At 42.5% G+C, this 20,627-nt stretch overlaps 1 protein-coding gene across 1 annotated transcript in view; it reads right to left on the bottom strand.

Annotated features, from left to right (window-relative positions):
* Positions 1-2,262: 2,262 nt before the first annotated feature.
* Positions 2,263-20,627, bottom strand: part of SLC25A26 (solute carrier family 25 member 26) — a 125,883-nt gene continuing 107,518 nt past the window's right edge. Inside the window, exon 10 of the mRNA XM_044301243.1 lies at positions 2,263-3,809. Coding sequence (XP_044157178.1) covers positions 3,692-3,809 — 118 coding nt within the window. The 3' untranslated portion in view covers positions 2,263-3,691. The remainder of the gene's footprint in view (positions 3,810-20,627) is intronic.

Here is a 20,627-nt window from a genome sequence, read left to right as displayed (position 1 = left end):
TCATCTGTGGAGTCTCCTTATATCGGATTCTAATATTCAGCTCCTCCAGTTCCAATAAACTTGAGTAACAGACTGAGTAACAGAATATGGCTTCCCTCAGTCCTAAGTGCATATGGCAGACCCATATACTACGACTTGTCCTTAACTGAGACAATGCAAAAGAGGACTTGCCTCAATTGAGACAAAGCTCAATTGTCAGCATCTGAGACCAAAATTGCGCAGCCCAGGTGCCAGCCTGCCAACAGCACATATCACATAATTAACAGCAAACTGCCAAAGGCACAGCAACCGCAAAGAAAAGTGGCCCAGTAACTAAAGTTCAGTTCATAAACGTATTTTCTAAGGGGATGAGGTTCAGGGTTGCAGATTCTTTGGCTCAACCATCCCTTGACATATGAATTATGTAGGCTCACACCCTACTTTCCACTGGCCCCTTAACCCCTTAGTGACCAGCCTGTTTTGGGCCTTACTGACCAAGTGTTTTTCTTCCTTTTTTCATCTTCGCCTTCCAAGAGCTATAACTTTTTTATTTTTCTGTCTATATAGCTGTGTGAGGGCTTGTTTTTTTGCAGGACAAGTTTTTAATGGCCCCATTGCAGAGTACAGATACTTTTCTGATTAACTTTTATTAATTCTTTCTGGGAGGGAGATGGGAAAAACAGCAACACTGCCACTGAATTTTTACGTTATAAATTTAACGGAGTCCATTTTTCGGTATAAATAACATTATTTCTGTATTCTCTGGGTCAGTAAGATTACAGCTATTCCAAATACATATGTTTTTTTTTACATTTTACTACTTTTATGCAATAAAACCCTTTTATATAAATGGAAAAAAAATATTTTTGCATTGCCGCTTCCCAAGACCCATAACTTTTTTATTTTTTTTTCGATGGAGTTGTGTGAGGGCTTGATTTTTGCAGGACTACTCGTAATTTTCATTGGTATCATTTTGGAGTAAATTACGCTTTTTCATCGCTTGTTAATAAGTTTTCTTGGTGGCAACTAATATTGTCATTTTTTTTAAGGTGTTCACTGTAGGGGATAATTTACATGATATCTTTGTACGCCGGGTCATTACCGATGCAGAGATACTAAAAATATAGGGAAGATTTTTTTTTGCAGTTTTTTGTTTCATTGAAAATCGTATTGTCACAGACGTTCCCGCGACAGGTGGCAGGAGACCGGCGAGACTGGCAACACATGGTTTGATCTGACAGGTTTTCCTTGTGGATCAATAGGCGTCTGTGTTGTTTCTGGTAATGGCCACCCCCCTTGCCTCAGGTGTTGCTAATGTGGTCACTTAATCTTCCTTATTTATTGTTGCTTCTCCCACAATGCTGTGCTGTTTATAGCTTCATTTTCAGTTGTGGATAGCTGGTGTATAGATCTCGGCGGAGTTCCTGGTGCTTCCATTGCTCCTTTGAAGTTAAGTCTTTCCTTTCCCTTTTTGTATTTTGCTTGGGTTCTGTGTGTTGCATTTCCCTATTGTTTGTATTAGGCCTGAAGGAGACTCCTGTTTGCTATAGCAAAACTAGTAACTATAATCTTATTTTTTTTATTTCACTTTTTTTTTTTTATGACAAAAATAAGTGAATTAACCTTTTCTTGCCACAGTCAGGACAAGAAAGGGTTAATTCATAAGCTCTGGACTTCAAACTGCGATTGATCTCTGTACACAGCGATCCCATGCAGGGAGATCTCTTTGCCTGATCTCCAGGATCCTTACTGTGACCGCAACTGTCTAATGACAGCGCAGTCATAGCGATCTGCAGCGCCACAGGCCATTGGCACATCGCAATGTAACTTGACGATATTATAAGCTTAGCACCACAACGTATACAGTCGCGCGATGAAAAGAAAACGGTTAAACGCAGCGATTTCTTTTCAAACGATAATAGCCTGTCGCTTTGGTTGAAATTGTCCATTTTGATCAACTTTACCACCAGATTTATTACAATGGCTCACGCTAGATGATACATTTGGTAAATCTAGCTAGACATAGCTGTAACTTTACCCCACCTATTGGTTGGCTTACTTTGGAATTTAGGGACGCACCCACTTCTTCCAAAAAACACCTGCTTGTCTAGTGAGACGCAATAATGTCCCCCATACGACTTCTTATATAACAGCAAAGGAATGCCCCCAGCAGAATGCACACTGCATCCACAGCTAGAAATACTGCGTCGTCCGACTCTGCTGTATAGAAAGACGTGAATTTATTAATTATTAAAAAAATAAATAAATAACAATTTCTCTGAAAGCAAAATTTTATTCACTTGGCATCTCCAGTCCAGCTCTGCTTCATCAGTGAATATGCAATAAAACGAATGACCAATGGGAAATATTTGTAAAAACCATTAAGGAATATAAAGCAATCATCCCTCCCCCTTTTCTAAACAAAAACAAAACAATCGCCCTGGTTGGCAGGTTGGGCACTATTTAGCGATATATCATTCTTGTTTTCATATATTTTACTCAAAATAACATAGAAAAAGATATGCAGTTACATGGAAACCATCACCAAGGAGGTCCGCTGCTGCCGACAGATTATGGACATTTTTGTTTTTAACTATTGCACGCTTTAACGGTACGACCATAAGCCATGGTTACAACGTAGTTTTGCAAGCCACACTGGGCTCCAATTAACTAAATAGGGCCACACTGTTTAGCCACGCTACATTGTAAATAGCTGCAGGACACCTGCAATACCGCGGGACCATTAACAATGCAGACCAACTAAACAGTGCAGTCCTAATAAGGCTACTTTAACACCAGTGTTTTCCCTTTCCGCTACTGGGATCCGTCACAGGTTCTCAGTAGCGGAGGAAAACGCTTCAGTTTTGTCCCCATTTATTGTCAATGGGGACAAAACTGAACTGAAGGGAACAGAGTGCGCCAGAATACATTCCATTCCGTTTCATTGCGTTCCCATGACGCACACAAAAGTGCTGCAAGCAGCGTTTTTGAGTGCGTCCTGGGATGCGGAGCAAGACTGATCCATCATGACTCACAATATAAGTCAATGGAGACCAGTTGATAATTTAACACCTGATGTTAATTAACTGGTGGATATCCAAATGGTCTGAACAATATAGGAATACATCATTTGTGTACTGGGTACATGGTCATGGGGTTACTGCACCAATCCGTTCCATACCTCATGCACAGTGGGAAATAAAATAGTAACAGATCCGTCATCAGCAGCTTGTTGACCGTTTCCAGTTAGCAACAAGAAGATAAATTATGTCCATAACAAATGCAGCCAGTATTACAGCTCCACTCAAAATCCCCAGTACACCAAACATCATGTCTACCTACACATCCCCTGCGACTTGTCATTGCCTATCTAGGCATATTAGCCATTCAGGTCGGAGTTAGACCCCTGCAGCAGCTATAAAGGCGGCCATTTTGGCTTTCATCCATCTTGTGCTGGAGTTAGGGGCTATGAACATTAGGGTTAGGAGAAGGAGATTAATAAAATGACTGAATTTACTGGTGACTTTTGGAGCGAATGCTCTAATAACGTGGAGCGTTCTGGTTCCTCAGCTTTGCGGTCCTACAAGGATCCCCTGGAAATATTAGAAAAGTCACATATGAGAGGAGGAGGCTCATGGATCAGCCTGACGGCCACATTCCTGTGAATATGCCGCTTCCTCCATTTCCGCTGTGTCTTGGAGCACATCACTCTTCAGCTTCCTATTGAAGATGTGTTTCCTAGTAAGCTGCGGACTTTGGAGTAAGCTCCGAGGAAGATGAAACCTCCAAGGCTGATAGCGGTCATTCTTGGCACAATGCCGGCAAATAACCTAAAAAAGGGAAGAAAAACTAGATTAAAAGGACTTTTAACGAAAGAACTTCTATAAAATAGTATTTCCAAAACCGATTTGAATCCTATTTACACCTGCTGTGAACGGTGCCCTGAATTTGACAGGCAGCCTGTGAAAATATCCCAACTGCAACGGTATTCCATTGCAGTCTATGGAACAAGCAGTTAGAAGATCACATGTTGAAGTCCCCTAAAGGGGCTTTTTAGTCCCTTTAGGGGACTTCAACATGTGATCTTCTAACCCTTAAAGTAAAGTACAGTAAAACAAAATTGTAAAAAGATTGTAAAGAAAAAATTTGTGAAATTTAAATCATCTCCTACTTTCATAATTTTACATAAAACATTTAATTGTAAAAAAAAGAAAAAAAAAAAAAGCACAATCGGCATTGCCCTGTCCGAACTATTCAAATATAACAATATTTATTCAATATGTGAGAGAGAATCTAAATCACACATCCTCATTACTATGCTTTTGATATAACAACTGTTTTAAACTACAGCAAGATAAAACATGGCTCTACAGCACTATTGTCAATCTATTGCTATGCACTATTCTGAGGCATTAGTATACAGTCTGATCAAAGAGCATAGGCCCACTTACCACAACAAGGTTGCCTATTCAAGTGGGGACCTACTCTAACTTTGGCGCGGCACTGTGCGGTGACTATCGCGCCCGCACACCGCTCCAGCAGGCAATGGGACCCAGCAGCCACACAGCGCCCTCACTGTGCGGCAAAGCCACCTGGGCCCTGGGCCCCATCGCTGCACCAGCACAGCACAAAAGCAGCGACAGCCACCGTCCAGCACCGCATAATGTGAACAGGTGCAAAGAGCTCATCTGTTCACAGCCTCTCAGGAACACCAACCAAGAGGTGGTAGGAATTTATAAACCCTTTGCAGACTTCTGTTGCAAAATGTCGTCGTGTAGACGTAGCCTAACTCTGGATCAGCACTCCTCCCCATTCGGCTCAGGTGCTTTTAATTAGCAGAAGTCTGCAAAGGGTTTATAAATTCCTACCACCTCTCGGTTGGTGTTCCTGAGAGGTGAACAGGTGAGCTCTTTGCACCTGTTCACATTATGTGGTGCTGGACGGTGGCCGTCGCTGTTTTTGTGCTGTGCTGGTGGAGTGATGGGGCCCTGGGCCTGGGTGGCTTTGCCGCACAGTGAGGGCGCTGTGTGGCTGCTGGGTCCCATTGCCTGCTGGAGCGGTGTGCGGGCGCGATAGTCACCGCACAGTGCCGCGCCAAAGTTAGAATAGGTCCCCACTTGAAGAGGCAACCTTGTCGTGGTAAGTGGGCCTATGCTCTTTGATCAAACTGTATACTAATGCCTCCTAATAGTGCATAGCAATAGATTGACAATAGTGCTGTAGAGCCATGTTTTATCTTGCTGTAGTTTAAAACAGTTGTTTAGTAATGAGGATTACTATCCTAAACATACGTATAGTATTGGCAGCCCTTAACGAGTTGAACCATAGGGTAGAGGGAGGTAGGCCCCTGCCCTTGTCACCCTAGATGCTGAAAAAGCATTAGACAATATCCGTTGGGAGTGGCTGGGGTGGGTGCTGGACACAATGGGGTTTGTGGGGTCTTTTCGATCATACCTGACACAGCTATATCTCAACCACCAAGCTAGAATCAGCATACCAGGTTTTTTATTGGAACCCTTCTTGCTGCACAGAGGGACCAGACAAGGCTGCCCGCTGTCTCCTCTCTTGTTCAATTTGGCAGTGGAACCCTTGGCCCGATACCTCAACTATCGAGCAAAATTCACAGGTATTAAGATAGGAAGAGTCACCTTAAAAGCAGCTTTCTTTGCGAATGATATTATTTTATTCATGGAGAAACCCAGGGAGGAACTACAATGAGTAATGCATAGTTTGGGAAAGTTTGGAAAACTTTCAGGATTTAGAATTAACATGGCGAAATGTGCACTCCTACAGTTAAAGCGAGGTAAGGACACGCCCAATCCAGTTTCAACATTATGTGGCATACCAATAGCAAAAGATAACATAACATATCTAGGGATCAAAGTGGGACACAAAGCGGACTCTTAAATTATACTCCCCTTTTCCATAAAATAACACAGGAGCTACGAAAATGGCACAATCCACATCTATCACTTTTGGGACGGGTAGCTCTCGTCAAAATGATGAGTTTTTTGAGACTCCTGTAGCCATTGCAGACGCTACCCTTATTAATTAAACATGTGGATATAACTAAGCTACAGTTGCAAGAAAAAGTATGTGAACCCTTTGGAATGATATGAATTTCTGCACAAATTGGTCATAAAATGTGATCTGATCTTCATCTAAGTCACAACAATAGACAATCACAGTCTGCTTAACCTAATAACACACAAAGAATTAAATGTTACCATGTTTTTATTGAACACACCATGTAAACATTCACAGTGCAGGTGGAAAAAGTATGTGAACCCTTGGATTTTATAACTGGTTGAACCTCCTTTGGCAGCAATAACTTCAACCAAACGTTTCCTGTAGTTGCAGATCAGAGGTGCACAACGGTCAGGAGTAATTCTTGACCATTCCTCTTTACAGAACTGTTTCAGTTCAGCAATATTCTTGGGATGTCTGGTGTGAATCACTTTCTTGAGGTCATGCCACAGCATCTCAATCGGGTTGAGATCAGGACTCTGACTGAGCCACTCCAGAAGGTGTATTTTCCTCTGTTTAAGCCATTCTGTTGTCGATTTACTTCTATGCTTTGGGTCGTTGTCCTGTTGCAACATCCATCTTCTGTTGAGCTTCAGCTGGTGGACAGATGGCCTTAAGTTCTCCTGCAAAATGTCTTGATAAATTTGGGAATTCATTTTTCCTTCGATGATAGCAATCCGTCCAGGCCCTGACGCAGCAAAGCAGCCCCAAACCATGATGCCCCCACCACCATACTTCACAGTTGGGATGAGGCTTTGATGTTGGTGTGCTGTGCCTCTTTTTCTCCACACATAGTGTTGTGTATTTCTTCCAAACAACTCAACTTTGGTTTCATCTGTCCACAGAATATTTTGCCAGTACTGCTGTGGAACATCCAGGTGCTCTTGTGCAAACTGTAAACGTGCAGCAATGTTTTTCTAGGACAGCAGTGGCTTCCTCTGTGGTATCCTCCCATGAAATCCATTCTTGTTTAGTGTTTTACGTATCGTAGATTTGCTAACAGGGATGTTAGCATATGCCAGAGACTTTTGTAAGTCTTTAGCTGACACTCTAGGATTCTTCTTCACCTCATTGAGCAGTCTGCACTGTGCTCTTGCAGTCATCTTTACAGGACGGCCACTCATAGGGAGAGTAGCAGCAGTGCTGAACTTTCTCCATTTATGGACAATTTGTCTTACCGTGGAATGATGAACAGCAAGGCTTTTGGAGATACTTTTATAACCCTTTCCAGCTTTATGCAAGTCAACAATCCTTAATCGTAGGTCTTCTGAGAGCTCTTTTGTGCGAGGCATCATTCACATCAGGCAATGCTTCTTGTGAAAAGCAAACCCAGAACTGGTGTGTGTTTTTTATAGGGCAGGGCAGCTGTAACCAACACCTCCAATCTCATCTCATTGATTGTACTCCAGTTGACTGACACCTCACTCCAATTAGCTCTTCACATACTTTTTCCACCTTCACTGTGAATGTTTACATGGTGTGTTCAATAAAAACATGGTAACATTAAATTTCTTTGTGTGTTATTAGTTTAAGCAGACTGTGATTGTCTATTGTTGTGACTTAGATGAAGATCAGATCACATTTTATGACCAATTTGTGCAGAAATCCATATCATTCCAAAGGGTTCACATACTTTTTCTTGCAACTGTATATGGTGAGATTACACATTTTATATGGGAAGGAAAACGCCCTAGGATAGGTCTGAAGAAACTTATGGCCCTAAGGATTAAAGGGGTAATGAATTTACCCAATATTAGAATATACAATCTGACATGTCTTTTCAGACATGTCATAGATTGGTTGCGCCGGTCTAGTTTCCATTCAGATTATATGTTGGAGAAGAACCTCTGCTCCCCTTGGGAACCTTGCACCCTACTCCATACAAGTCTAAAGAACCTACCTATGTATCTTAGAAACTCAGTTTTGTTCAGACATACCTGGGCAGCTGTTACTCTGCCTCTGCTAACCTATGTGCCCATTAACTCAAGTTATCCCTCTCTGAAGGGCATTGTTAATTATAAGAGAAAGTTATTGGGTAATACATAGTTAGAGAGCCACGATGGTTCCTGTTGGAGAACTCACTATGTTCTTCATTAGTCTTAACTACATTGAGACACTTGCGCTATTGCTTTGCACGGTGTTATCCAGGTTCCTATTTGAGAGACCAATATATCTCAAAAAGTCTTCTTTACTATATAATGCTTTTTAACTTATTTCCTTTTTCTCTGGTTTTTATTATTATTAATAATGTTCATCGCTACTGTAACACCCCCAGAATTTGGCCGGTTTGAGACCCCAATTTGGTTTCCCCCTCCCCGATGGCTTTTCTTTGTCCCTCGGGCAGTCTACAGGACCCCCCACCTGAGAGAATGCCTAGTACAGTCACTACCATTCAGGTGCTTGGTAGAGTACCCCTCCTACTCAGTTTCTTGGCTTTTAGCCTTATATTATGCATTTTATTTCACTCCTCATCTCATTCTCTTCATCTCCATCCTATTCCAACTGCACTATCCTACTACTGATCTCTCCTTACCCTACCTTGTTTTTGTGAGCCCATGTATTGATACCATGTTAAAATAGACAAGTAATTGTTATCTGTGGTAGTTGCATCACTGAACGCTAGAGGTCTGAACGAGCCATGCAGGCGCTCGCAAGTTATCTCTCTCTTGCGCAGAGACAAAGCTGCAATTGTATTCCTTCAAGAATCGCACTTCAAGACCGGCAAGGTACCCAACCTTCCCTCTACATATTTTACACACTGGTTCCACAGCACTTACACAAACAAATACCTTTCAAACCCGCGGCTGTTATAACAGACCCAGAAGGGAGGTACCTCCTTGTCAAAAGGTACACTTGCAGGCTCCACGCAGTGGCTCGTTCAGACACTCAAATTATTTGCTTCTATAAAAGATGGAACTGTGATTTTAGGTGGGGACTTCAACCTTTCGTTAGAGCCCTCAGTGGACTTCTCCACTAAAAGGTCCCATATTTCTTATAAGCTGCTTGGCCGACTCCAGAAGGCTCTAAAAGACCTACAGGTCTTAGATGTATGGAGAACTTTGAACCACGGACTACATAGACTACACTTTTTTCTCACACACTGGTAACAGTTTTCACAGATTAGACTATCTATTCTTATCATCGGTTCAGCTAAACTCTGTAGAAACAGCGAAAATTGGGGATAGATTATGGGAGTTATCAACCAATTTCACTGCTTAATGCAGATGTAATATGGTGGGCAAAGGTTCTAGCCCTCAGTCTTCAAAAAATATTGCCCCATATTATTGGTGGTGAACAGGTGGGTTTTGTTTCTGGCAGGCAGGGAAAGGAAAATACTGTGCGTTTGATCCATCTGATTTCCCGGGCTAAACAAACTACAACCCCTCTTGCTCTGCTTGGCACAGACGCAGAGAAAGCATTTGACAGGGTAAACTGGCACTTTATGGAAAGAGCCTTGTCAAGCTTTGGCATACCGCAACTATTTATCAACGCAATCCTCACGCTTTATACTAGCCCTTCTGCCAGAGTCAAAATAAACGGCACCGTCACCCTCTTTTCTCATACTTAACGGCACCCGACAAGGATGCCCCCTATCCCCTGCATTATTCGTAATACTATGAAGTATTAGACAAGACCCACACATTAAAGGGGTTGTCATCCCTCCATTTTCACCCCGGCAGCCCCCCTGACTTGAGCATCGGAGCAATTCATGCTCCGATGCTCTCCTTTGCCCTGCGCTAAATCGCGCAAAGGCATTTTTTTTTTAGATCCGGTGACGTATCAGGGCTCTCTATGGGGCTGCCAGGAACGCCGGTGTCATCACCGGCACTGATGGGCGGGATTTAGCGCTGCCCTAGCCAGTAAAACGGCTAGGGCAGCACTAAAGCCCGCCCATCAGAGCCGGTGACGTCACCGAACACACTGCCGGGTGGAAGTTTCCGCCCGGTAGTGTGTGATTGAAAACAAAAGAACCCGTGCCCTGTGCGATGTAGCGTAGGGCAAGGGAGCGCATCGGAGCATGAGATGCTCAGATGCTAGCCTCAGTGGGGCTGCCTGGGTGACAATAAGGGTATGTCTGGGTTCAGCTCTGAAAGAGGACAACCCCTTTAAGGGAATTACTATCGGGAACCACACCCATCTCGCTGCAGCCTTTGCAGGTGACCTACTTATTATGACCTCCAATCCCCTAGTATCCTTTCCAAAATTACTAAACATTTTTAAAGAATTCGGCTTCGTATTCAACTTCAAAATTAACTATAACAAGTCAGAAGCGTTACATTACTTGTCCCCTTTCTATCATGCAACAACTAAAGAAATCAACCCCCTTTAACTGGGCACATAAGAGCATTAAATATCTAGGGGGGGGGGGGGGGGAAAACTTTCTCAAGACATATGTAGCTCCCAAGTTCTTATACTTACTACAATCAATATCTATAGGGCTGCCTCTTTCCTATTTCTCAGAAGTCTGCAAACTCTTTTCTTCTTATCACCTAGAATCGCATACACAATCCTCACCAGGGAAAGGAGATTTGGGGGTTTTGGGCTACCTGACCTGACATCTACTACAAAGCAACACAAGTGACCAGAGGTTTATCACTAATTACACCCCATTACCTCAACATCTGTAATGATCTTGAAAAACACCTCTTATCTCCGGTAGAGAAATTAATACTGTGGGGAATTAGACATGATCCAAGCGGCATCCCTAACGTATCTCCTATGATAAAAGGACTTTTAAAATTATGGCCCTCACTCTATAAGTCAAAAGAGTTGAGATTCACGCTCCCCAATATACCCCTAGCTTTTCTCCAAGCCTTCCTCCACCCACAGATATGTAAGCCTTCTGGGGTTTGGTCACAGCCCGATGGGGGAATGGATTGGGATAAGGTTTTCAACCTACCTAAAACTTTGGAAGCACCTTTCCTACATCGGTTGGATTTCCGTAGAGATGAGGAACCTGAAACTACCTATCAATTCCCTAGACACTCCCACCTGGCTTGAGAATCTCGCATCACTGGGAAAATTACCTAAACAGCTATTATCCTTTATATACGTACAAAACACTCCTCTCCATTTCAACCCCAAATCTATACTTTATCTCAGCTTGGGAAACCGAGCTTGGAATAAGTCTCTCCGAACCTAAAACAGCTTTCATGCTATCCCACTCTCATGGATTCAGTAGGTGTATTAAGATCCAAGAAAACTCATATAAGCTTCTTACTAGATGGTATAAAACTCCAGTGTTTCTCCATAGGTTAAATGCTGAAATACCAGACTTTTGCTGGAGATGTGGAGGAAGCATTGGTTCCCTTTCCCACATCTGGTGGGACTGCTTGGTTATACGCTCTATTTTGGTTAGAAATAGAGAAAGTCATAAATCAGATTTGCTCTACATGCATTTCCTTAGATTCTAAACTGGTACTACTTTGGTGCCCATCTGAAAACTTCACCCCAAACCCTTATAACCTACCTACTTTACTCCTGACTGCTGCCAGACTACTAATTCCATATATGTGGAGAAGTTGTTCAGCTCCTTCACTGTCAAACTGGATAGAGAAGGTGGACCAGCTCTACCGTTTTGAAGAGCTGGCCCACTGGGAATCTCATTCTTGGCCAAAGTTCCTAAAAATCTGGAACCAATGGAAGACATATAGGGGCTTTGACACTAGACATAACTGAGTAGTGTAGACAACACTTAAGACCAGGCAGGTATGCTACCTATACTACCTACACTAACTGTATAAATTATACTAGAGGTATGGACGTTCGAAGGAAGCTCGCCACAGTTGGTTAATTGATTAGCTGATTAATTAGTTGTTTAATTGGTGAATGAATCAATCATTATTGAATACTATACAGATCTTACTAAGTAGATGTGTGTCCTGGAACTTTCATTACCTCATAAACGCCCATTCTTTACACCTGATCTCAAGTAGCATTTATTTAGCATAAATCTAACATTCTATATAGTTTTGGGCCTTACCAACCCACTTCCTCTAAACCCCCCCCTCCCATATACACAGCCCATTTTCTACTTGCCCTCCTTGCCTCTCCCGTGTTCGCCAATCTATCTTTTGCTACAAGTATATTTATGCCAAAGATGTTTGCACTATAACATATAGATGCGATATGTAGATACCTGTATATTGCAACATGTCAACATTATATTATGTAAGCGTCTTTATCTATGGTGTACACTGAATCTGTTTGACACACACATCAGAATTGAATGACCTGTATACTCATGTTATTATTTTCTCAATAAAAAGAGAATTATTAAAAAAGAACAAAGAATGGTCCTTGTCTTATGTAAATAATGAGGCAATAAAGGCCTTTTCTGTCCGCTGAATGCCTGATGTTTTGGGCCTCGGAGGAATTTAACACCTGTGACGATAACTTGTTTCAACTATTATCGCTAGTTTTTTTTTTTTCAAGAGGGGGGGGTTTTGTTAGCCATGTTTTTAATCCAATTTTATATTTTTAGTTCTTTTAAACATATGTATTTAACCTGTATTTGTACTGGCCGTCAGTAAAATTTATATCTATTGACCGTCTAATATACCTCCAGCCACATAATCACTTGATCTTTTCTGTACGATGAATGCATAATTTTTGGGGCCTGTAGTCGACTGGCCTGCTGTAAAATTGATATCCAATGACCGTGTAATCTACCTCCAGCCACATACTTACTTGTTCTTTTCTGTACGGTGAATGCATAATTTGTGGGGCCTGTAGTACACTGGCCTGCTAGAAAATTGATATCCAATGACCGTGTAATCTACCTCCAGCTACCATGCAGCCGGAGTTGCGACCAAGAGTTGCCGCATGTTCTTGGAATAAATTGTGGGTGCTGATGGGTCCTAGGCTATGGAAAACCCTACCAGCAGTCTACACCATACTCATCTGTGGAGTCTCCTTATAACGGATTCTAATATTCAGCTTCTCCAGTTCCAATAAACTTGAGTAACAGACTCTGGGTAACAGAATGTGGCTTCCCTCAGTCCTAAGTGCTTATGGCAGAGCCATATGCTACGACTTGTCCTCAACTCAGACAATGCAAAAGTGGACTTGTCCTCAACTGAGACAAAGCTCAATTGTCAGCATCTGAGACCAAAATAGCGCAGACCAGGTGCCAGCCTGCCAACAGCACATATATCACATAATCAACAGCAAACTGCCAAAAGGCACAGCAACCGCAAAGAAGTGGCCACAGTTTCTAACAGTCCAATGCCCAGTAAATAAAATTCAGTTCATAAACATTTTCTAAGGGGATGAGGTTCAGGGTTGCAGGTTCTTTGGCTCAATCAACCCTTGACATATGAATTATGTAGGCTCACACCCTACTTTCCACTGGTCACTAACCCCCCTTTGTGACCAGCCTGTTTTGGGCCTTACTGACCAAGTGTTTTTCTTACTTTTTTCATCTTCGCCTTCCAAGAACTATAAAAAAAAATTCTGTTTATATAGCTGTGTGAGCGCTTGTTTTTTTTGCGGGACAAATTGTAGTTTTTAATGGCACCATTGCAGGGTACAGATAACTTTTTGATTAACTTTTATTACCTCTTTCTGGGAGGGAGATTGGAAAAACAGCAATACTGCCACTGAGTTTTTACGTTATAAATTTAACGGCGTTCATTTTTTGGTATAAATAACATTATATCTTTATCCTCTGGGACAGTACAATTGGCGTTCATTTTTTGGTATAAATAACATTATATCTTTATCCTCTGGGACAGTACAATTACAGCGATTACAAATAAAAAAAATTTTTTGTTACATTTTACTACTTTTATACAATAAAACCTCTTTATATAAAAGGAAAAAAAGCTTTTTGCATTGCTGCTTCCCAAGACCCATAACTTTTTTATTTTTCTTTCGATGGAGTTGTGTGGGGGACTTGATTTTTGCAGGACGACTTGTAGTTTTTATTGTTAGCATATTGGAGTAAATTACGCTTTTTCATCGCTTGTTATTAAGTTTTCTTGGTGGCAACTAAGAATATATTCGCAATTCTGTCTTTTTTTTTTAAGGTGTTCACTGTAGGGGATAATTTACATGATATCTATGTAGTCCGGGTCATTACTGATGCAGCGATACCAAAAATATGAGGAAAATTATTTTTTTTGCATTTTTTTTTATTGAAAAGCGTTTTTTCTTACAAACGTTGTCTTTTCTGACATGTGTGAATAAATTGCAAATTTTTTTACTTCAAGGAGTGCCGCGGATTTTCTGTGTTGTTTATACGGTCCTGTATCGAGGGATTACTGCGGGCACCGCTACAGCTACAGCTGCATATTGAGGAGTGCTGCCTGACCTTTTTCATGGATATATATATATATATATATTTTTTTTACCATTTAACTGTCCCACAAGGGGACTATAAGAGACAACATTTTGATTGCTTTTAAAATACAATGCACTATCCCTATAGTGCATTACATTTTAATATCAGTGCTATACCGACATTGACTAGCAGGCTGCGCCAGAGAAGCACAGCCTGCTGGAAACTACTCAAGTCAGGCTTGGGGCCTTCATAAGACCCCAGCCTGCCTTTACACGCATCGGCACAAATCGTCTGCTCCCTCTGTCAGCACTTAACATGTGGCGGGCACCATGTAAAGCGTTAACCCATAACGTCACTTCATGTGAGAGCTGGGTCCCCGCTGCACTGGGGACCCATGCAGCGCTTAGACCGGGCCGGCGTAAAAAGGTGTATGGGTGGTCAATCAGGGGTTAAGCATTCATCAGATATGATAGTCCGGTCCTGCATGGGACTATAGTGCATGATCAGGACTTGCTCTAGGTAACATATTCTGACCTGCCACATTTTTACTGGTCCTCTGTGTCATCTTCTGGACATGGGGGGGGGTAATATCTCTCCTTGGGGAGAGAGCACCCTAATCGGCATGAGGAGACTTATCGGCTAAACAGACTCTCCTCATGTCTATTAAGGCACTCTCTCCTCAAGGAGAGATAGTACCCCCCCCAAATCCTGACTTACGCCTCTCACCCAGTTAAGTACTCTCTACTCTGAACTGATGAGGGTCCGGCACTCCAAAACAGCTGTCTGCAGATGAGGGGCTGGCTTATTTAAAGGCGTTATCCGACCACTCAAATTCCCCCCCATATTCCTGAGCCCCTCACATACAATGTACTTACCTCACTCTCTGGCACTCGAGTCGCTTCTGAAGCCCGCACAGCCGCCGCTCAATCTCCCCGTCGTGTGTTTGAAAACAGCTGGCGTCGGGGGCAGCCAATAGCAGGGGTGACGGGGACAAGCCTCCCTAGCATTACCCGGGATGCTAGGGAGGCTCGTCCCAGTCACCGCCTGCATCTGGCTGCCCCCCCACGCTGGATATTTTCATCCATGCTGCGGCCGTGTGGGGACCAAGAGTGACAAGGGTGTCGGGGAGCGAGGTAAGTACATTTTGTTTGAGGGGCCCGGGCATATGGGGGGACATTTCAGGGTTCGGATAACCCCTTTAATATCCAAGTCATGTCTCAAAGCCTAGTTAAAGGGTCGAACAATGACCTTATAGGATAACTGCATTTGCATCCCCATTTTCTGGACAGACACAGCAGAAACGTGAACCGCGCTAGTAAACCCCAATTTGTAAACCAAGAAAAAATCTAATGTAGGGCCGCTGCACAGACTGAGGGCAGAGCACAGCTGGAAACCGTTTAAAGGGTAACTGTCATATTTGTTTTTTTTATGTAATTGGATTGGTCTGACTAAGTTTACCTTAGTTCCCTAGTTAATACTTTTGTATAGGCATTGAATTACCTAGTAATTGCAGCATGCTCTTCCCCCCCCAGGCATTTCAGTGGTGCGGCTAAAACAGCGTTGCTAGGTGTCCTCCGACTCCTATCTTCTAAATACAGAAGACAGAGGCCGTAGTAGTGGGCAGTCCCGAACGCTGCGTGCGCGCTCCCATCGGCCTGGGATAGTGCCAGATATTCGCGATAAAAATTAGCGATTAGAATATTTGCAATAAAAATTTGCGATTACTCAGGAGGAAGAGGGCGTGTTTAAGTCTGGAGAAAGCCGATTGGTCGGGTGCGGACAAAATAGAGCATGCATCCGTGCTAAAAAACTGACCCATGGACCGTGCTAAAAACACTGAATACACACATTAATAGGGACGTGTGCTGTCCGTGGAGAACACGGACAGCACATGTCCGTGAAGCACTGATGTTTGAATTAGGCTTTACTCAGTTATCATATTGCCAAGAAGAAACACTTTTTACAGTGGGTCTACGGGTACATGTTCATACAGGTCCATATCTTCCAAATGAATATGACTATATAGTCCTGGATCAGGCACCGCTATGGGGTCTGTACGGGGTCCCACCTCAATCACTCCACTTACATCTCTGTCCGAGACTGCAATACTAAGTAAGGCTAGGCTCAAAAGATGTAGTCTAGTGTGTATGAATTCTCACTGACTTAATGTGGAGGTGCACTGTGTAGTTTTGAGCCCCAGCAAAGTTCATGTTCTCCAATAGCACTGATTTCAATGCAAAGGTAAAAAAGTAAAAAATAAAAAAAAATAAGGAAAAAAATGTGTTAATCCCACCACCACTCTGCCCAAGTAGTTAATGCAAACCAGAATCTGCAGGAAGATGTCTATCTTGATTTCATTATAGCTCCTCCTCCTCTGTGTACGCCCCCGCTTAGTGTCATATTACTCAATGCTTAGACACTATGGACTTTCACGTTTCCAATCTCCCTCAATGAGTGAACAACTGAGCTCTCTCAGCTGTTTCGATAGACTACATGGAAAATGTGGCCACATGATCTGCAGACCATGGAAAGAGCAAAAGTGAAGATGAAGGAGTGGAAGGGCTGCATCTGGGACCCCATAATGACCACCCCCGATTCATGTAGTTCCTTCACACAATGAACTGTCCTGGAGATGACCATCCAGAATTACAAGAAAAATAGACTTGTAAGGGGTTTGACCCTCTACAGCAGATGACAATATGGACAGAAGATAGAAGAACTGATAATGTATCATAAAGGGTTTTCAAAGGGTGGTCTTTCTGGAGATGCTTCACCGGTTATTATTTCAAGTTGCTACATGGTAGAGGTTGTGAACCTTCATTGGCTGAGACTGAGAACTTGTCCATATCTACGGGGAGGTCAACCCTGCATTCCAGGTCCATAATGGTTTTGAGAGTATACAATTGTAAATAGTTACAGGAGATACGTAATTGAAAGGGGACACTAAGCGCTTAGCCTAGCGATAGACGCAAGCTAATGTGAGCGAAGAAAAACAAATGGTTAAATCCCATCGTTTAGCAGTTAAAATACTCTTGCTGCAAGGATTTTTGCGGATCAAAGTGAACTTAAGGAACTTAAGTGAAATCAGATCTATTTTTGCAGATTTTGCCATATGGAATGTATAAGGAAAATAGCATAATTGTCAGGCCTGGGTACAGCTGGCTAGACGGCTGAAATCACATAATTGCTTCATTTTGCTTCTCTGTGAAAGTTCTGTGCGTTATCCTTTATGGTAGGTCAGAGTTTAGGTCTCTCTGTGTTCACACCCGATGGCTGGGGCCGTACGACACCCACTTGTAATCCTCCCTCTGATCTCTCTATAATACGCTGGATGTTTATAGTCCTATGCATCTGGTTTATACACATACAGAACTCTATTCCGGTGAGCAATAGCCGCTAGTGGAAGAACTGATGAGGGTAAACACATTCTGGATGGGAGCGATTGTTCTTTGCAGGATTTTTTGTAGGTTTTTAGGATCAGTGCAATGCAAAACAATAGTTGGGAGGGCCTTGGATGTCCAACCAAAGCATGGGGAATAGATTCCTGTTTGAATACAAGGAGTTACTACAGCTTCATCCCCCCTCTAGAAGTAGTCATAACGTTAAAAAAAGGTTTATCCAGGATTTCGAAAATTCCCAAACTTTTTGTTAAAATAAGGATCATTTAATAGCTTTTGTTTAATAGCTATTCGAGAGCCTGATATTCCTGGTGCACGCGGCATGTTTGATTCAGCTACACATACTTCTCACATTCACGTGCGCTGGTTTGCTCCCGGCTTCACATGCTCAATGTCCGTCGCTATGCTTCTCTACTTCCAATACACTCATCCACCATACCTCCAAATCTAGTTCCATCATTCCAAAAAATACATGCATGTGCAGGGGGCTTGACATCTGCATCTTCATTGCTGCCACAGTTTCCCAGCCTTCCAGGGCGTGGAATGCAAAAAGCGAACCATGGGACAAAACGTAAGTGATGTCACCAGAAGATGAACAAAACTGTGGGAGGCATCATACGACCGCAAGAGAAGTCCTAATAATCAGAATCAGCAATGACGCAAATATATTGATAATGTTTTTATTCGGAATTGATTACAACAAGGTTTAACCCTTTTGCTACAATGGCGCCCACTCGCACGTGCAGCGGGCATCATGGCCAGCAGGTCTCTGCTGTTTCAAACAGCAGAGACCCGCAGCTAAATGCTGATCGCGGTAATTAAAGCCTTTAGATGCTGTGATCAAGTGAGATCATGACATCTAAAAGGGTCAAAAATCCGGACTTGTTACCGACATCCTCTGTGGACAACGAGGATGCCGGTAATTGATTTAAATGTGCTCAGCCTCACTGAAGAGGCTGAGGGCATTCATGCTGCAATTCTTATTTTGGACACCAGGTAGCAGGCCAACATAAGAAATGAGCAATAGTCAATAATAAATGCATTTAAGAAATCCTTGATTGTTCAAAATAAAAAACTTGATTTTGTATGCTCACATGCGAGCTTCAAAATCATTACAAAAAAGTAAAAAAATAAAAATTATATATACATATATATATATATATACACACATACACATATACACACACATACACAGTACAGACCAAAAGTTTGGACACACCTTCTCATTCAAAGAGTTTCCTTTATTTTCATGACTATGAAAATTGTAAATTCACACTGAAGGCATCAAAACTATGAATTAACACACGTGGAATTATATACATAACAAAAAAGTGTGAAACAACTGAAAATATGTCATATTCTAGGTTCTTCAAAGTAGCCACCTTTTGCTTTGATTGCTGCTTTGCACACTCTTGGCATTCTCTTGATGAGCTTCAAGAGGTAGTCACCTGAAATGGTTTTCACTTCACAGGTGTGCCCTGTCAGGTTTAATAAGTGGGATTTCTTGCCTTATAAATGGGGTTGGGACCATCAGTTGCGTTGTGGAGAAGTCAGGTGGATACACAGCTGATAGTCCTACTGAATAGACTGTTAGAATTTGTATTATGGCAAGAAAAAAGCAGCTAAGTAAAGAAAAACGAGTGGCCATCATTACTTTAAGAAATGAAGGTCAGTCAGTCCGAAAAATTGGGAAAACTTAGAAAGTGTCCCGAAGTGCAGTCACAAAAACCATCAAGCGTTACAAAGAAACTGGCTCACATGCGGACCGCCCCAGGAAAGGAAGACCGAGAGTCACCTCTGCTGCGGAGGATAAGTTCATCCGAGTCACCAGCCTCAGAAATCGCAGGTTAACAGCAGCTCAGATTAGAGACCAGGTCAATGCCACACAGAGTTCTAGCAGCAGACACATCTCTAGAACAACTGTTAAAAGGAGACTGTGTGAATCAGGCCTTCATGGTAGAATATCTGCTAGGAAACCACTGCTAAGGACAGGCAACAAGCAGAAGAGACTTGTTTGGGCTAAAGAACACAAGGAATGGACATTAGACCAGTGGAAATCTGTGCTTTGGTCTGATGAGTCCAAATTTGAGATCTTTGGTTCAAACCACTGTGTCTTTGTGCGACGCAGAAAAGGTGAACGGATGGACTCTACATGCCTGGTTCCCACCGTGAAGCATGGAGGAGGAGGTGTGATGGTGCTTTGCTGGTGACACTGTTTGGGATTTATTCAAAATTGAAGGCATACTGAACCAGCATGACTACCACAGCATCTTGCAGCGGCATGCTATTCCATCCGGTTTGCGTTTAGTTGGACCATCATTTATTTTTCAACAGGACAATGACCCCAAACAGACCTCCAGGCTGTGTAAGGGCTATTTGACCATGAAGGAGAGTGATGGGGTGCTGCGCCAGATGACCTGGCCTCCACAGTCACCGGACCTGAACCCAATCGAGATGGTTTGGGGTGAGCTGGACCACAGAGTGAAGGCAAAAGGGCCAACAAGTGCTAAGCATCTCTGGAAACTCCTTCAAGACTGTTAGAAGACCATTTCAGGTGACTACCTCTTGAAGCTCATCAAGAGAATGCCAAGAGTGTGCAAAGCAGTAATCAAAGCAAAAGGTGGCTACTTTGAAGAACCTAGAATATGACATATTTTCAGTTGTTTCACACTTTTTTGTTATGTATATAATTCCACATGTGTTAATTCATAGTTTTGACGCCTTCAGTGTGAATCTACAATTTTCATAGTCATGAAAATAAAGAAAACTCTTTGAATGAGAAGGTGTGTCCAAACTTTTGGTCTGTACTGTATGTTTCCTTAGAGATCGGAGAAGTCCAAGCATAATGACTGCTACCAGTCGTGCAAAGATCCTCAGAAGAGAATATCTCCAAAGCAAACAACTGAGAGGCTGGTAGAACCAACAATAAACCAGCCAGC

The sequence above is a fragment of the Bufo gargarizans genome, chromosome 7, assembly GCF_014858855.1.
Source record: "Bufo gargarizans isolate SCDJY-AF-19 chromosome 7, ASM1485885v1, whole genome shotgun sequence".
NCBI lineage: Eukaryota > Metazoa > Chordata > Amphibia > Anura > Bufonidae > Bufo > Bufo gargarizans.
The sequence above is the reverse complement of the archived record's forward strand: the minus strand, read 5'-3'. Positions and strand labels throughout refer to the sequence as shown.